The sequence below is a fragment of the Polyodon spathula genome, chromosome 49 (assembly GCF_017654505.1).
Source record: "Polyodon spathula isolate WHYD16114869_AA chromosome 49, ASM1765450v1, whole genome shotgun sequence".
Taxonomy (NCBI): Eukaryota; Metazoa; Chordata; class Actinopteri; order Acipenseriformes; family Polyodontidae; genus Polyodon; species Polyodon spathula.
The window spans coordinates 1480748-1483277 of record NC_054582.1 but is presented as its reverse complement, the minus strand read 5'-3'; the positions used below and the strand labels follow the sequence as shown (position 1 = coordinate 1483277).

The following is a 2530-nucleotide window of genomic DNA, read 5'->3' as shown; positions in this document are numbered from 1 at the left end:
CTGAAATCCTTGTTGCATGCGTTTCTTCACACACAAATAACTTAGTTGCACTACAGTCAGTGCTGGGAAAGGGGTACCAATTGTCCACCTTCCTTACCTGCCTGTTAGTCATAATTTTTTAACTCTCTGTTTACAGCATTTTACACAAGCCAGTATGGGTACAAAATGAAGCTACGAATCTATTTGAATGGCAACGAGCAAGCAAAAGGAACTCACATTTCACTGTACTTCACACTGCAGACTGGGGACTTTGATTCCCTGCTGAAATGGCCCTTTGCAGAACCGGTAAGACACGCTCCCACAGAAAAACGGAATATAATAACAGATAAAGAAAAAACCCGGCACGGATAACATTTTAAAAATGGACTGTAGAATCCGTTTTAAAGATCTTTATCGATTCAGAGGCAAAACCACAAAACTAAGTCACAGCCACACTGACAAAGGCATCAGGTGAAACGTTTGACTAAGGGCAATATTATTTTATTGTCATACTCCAGTAATTCATGCCTAAGTTTTGAATGGAAGAGATCCATGCTATGTAATAAAATGAGCGACAATCATCCTGAATTCTGCTACTTAGTCTTTAGGTTCAACATGTATTTTTTTTTTTTTTGTAATGAACAGGTGGATGTGCTGTCCTGTAGGGTTAGGGTGAGGGTTACTCATTTTGCAGCATGTATTTGGGATTATTGACTGTGTGTTGTTGTACCTATGTTTTGGTTTCCTTGTTTTACTAACACAGGTGAGGCTCTCAATCTTGAGTCAGACTAACAGAGAGGACTCGGCTCTGCACTGCCTCTCTCCCAGCGGGCTTCTACTGTCCTTGCAGAAGCCGAGCGTGAATGGAAACATGCCTTACGGACTCCCAATGTTCGTGTCCCTCACAGAGCTCTATAGCAGGCTTGCACAGTTTGTGCCTGAAGACACTTTGTTTGTAAAGACAGAGGTTGAGCACAGAAAAGTGTAGAAATAAAAGGTGCGTTAAACGCATTGTACTGTATAAACATATCTGGTAAGCTGAATAAATACTGCCTATATAAACAAATAGTACTTGTGCTTTAAAGTAGTAGTCAATACAATAGTATAGCATGGTGTATATTAATATAATATTCCATAGTACTGTCGTGAATTTGAGCCAGTGGATTCTCAAAGCTCTTACTGTACACTGTAGAGTGTTTTTCACTAAGTATAGAGTCACCCATTATAGATACCAAACCAGAAGAACTGTAACAGCGCTGATTTAGGGGTAAAATCTTTGATGGTCTGCTAGAACAGTGTGTTTAATGTGAATCATAGAACAATCATCAAAAGCTATTTGTTTGCAATGTGTTTTCTTTAATAAAATAAGTGAAGCAACATTATTTGTGTAATCAGTGACACGTCAAACTTGTATTAAATACAACAGTATACGTAGAATTTCGCCTCTCACTTACTGATCGATATAAAATAGGCAAGCATTTGAGCTTATGCCTACATGGCCCACAGGGTATATTCACTTGATCTAAACACAGCTGTCATTTAAATCATTATTATAAATCTGGTAGAGTATGAGAAATCAATCAATTATTCTTAAGGATCTGCCAGATTTCCAGTATATCTAATCCTGCATGCTGATGTCATCCCCTGCATTTCATATACAGTGCACAATTTGAATTTTAAAGTTTGTTAAATAGTAGCTCAATCTTAATTTGGGGAATTTGTAATAAGTGAATATGTTATGTGTGGGGTTTACTCTTATAAAGGTTTATACCAGGGTCATTTTGCAGTTTTCCCATGCTTTTCCCATTATTATACTATGCATTTACCATTGTTTACCAGGCTTTTCCATGCTTTTTTATATGCTTTACCAGACATCCCTGGGCTTTACAGTGATTACCGATGCTTTACTGCATTTTGCTGTCCTTTTGCTATGGGAAACATTTATAAGGGTTCTCTCATTACAAGATGGCATCTCTTAAACAACAAGAGACACTCTACCCACAATGGGTTAACTTACCAAACATAAAGAGACACACATGCACTGTCGAAGGTTAGATTTTCACAACCCTGGGCTCTTTAGAAATTATTTAAGCAGTGGCACTATTTAGATATGCTGCCGTTTAAAATGAATTACATTTGTGTGGGAGTCTATGTATTTTTAATTTTTTCAACATTGTAATACACAGCCTGTCAACTATTATTTTTGCATGCTGTATATTACAGTACAATATTCTATAAAAAGGGTTTTGATTATATACTTCAAAAGGAAATGTCCCTAGCTGCAGAGCCAGTCCCAATAGCAATGTCAGCCTTGTGAAACATGAAAGCACAACTCACCGCCCCCAGAGAAAGTGGTTCTTAAATTAAAAAAAGACAACATTCGGATAATTATTCGATAAAGCTGTGTTAAAGAAATGCATTATTAATGTATCCTTATAAACATTGTTTCAAGATACTGAATTTGAGTATAGACTAATAGAAAAGCTGGTCAGAAAGGGGTTGGAACCCTTTAACTTGCAGCTCTGCAGGGAGGAGAGAGCTGCACTGGACA

At 37.4% G+C, this 2530-nt stretch overlaps 1 protein-coding gene across 1 annotated transcript; it reads left to right on the top strand.

Moving 5' to 3' along the window:
• The first annotated feature begins 10 nt into the window (after positions 1-10).
• Positions 11-1358, top strand: LOC121306730 (TNF receptor-associated factor 1-like). The gene is made up of 2 exons (XM_041238629.1): positions 11-285; positions 743-1358. The coding sequence occupies exons 1-2, from the start codon at positions 166-168 to the stop codon at positions 965-967; spliced, it is 345 nt and encodes a 114-aa protein (XP_041094563.1). The 5' UTR covers positions 11-165; the 3' UTR covers positions 968-1358.
• Positions 1359-2530: the final 1172 nt, after the last annotated feature.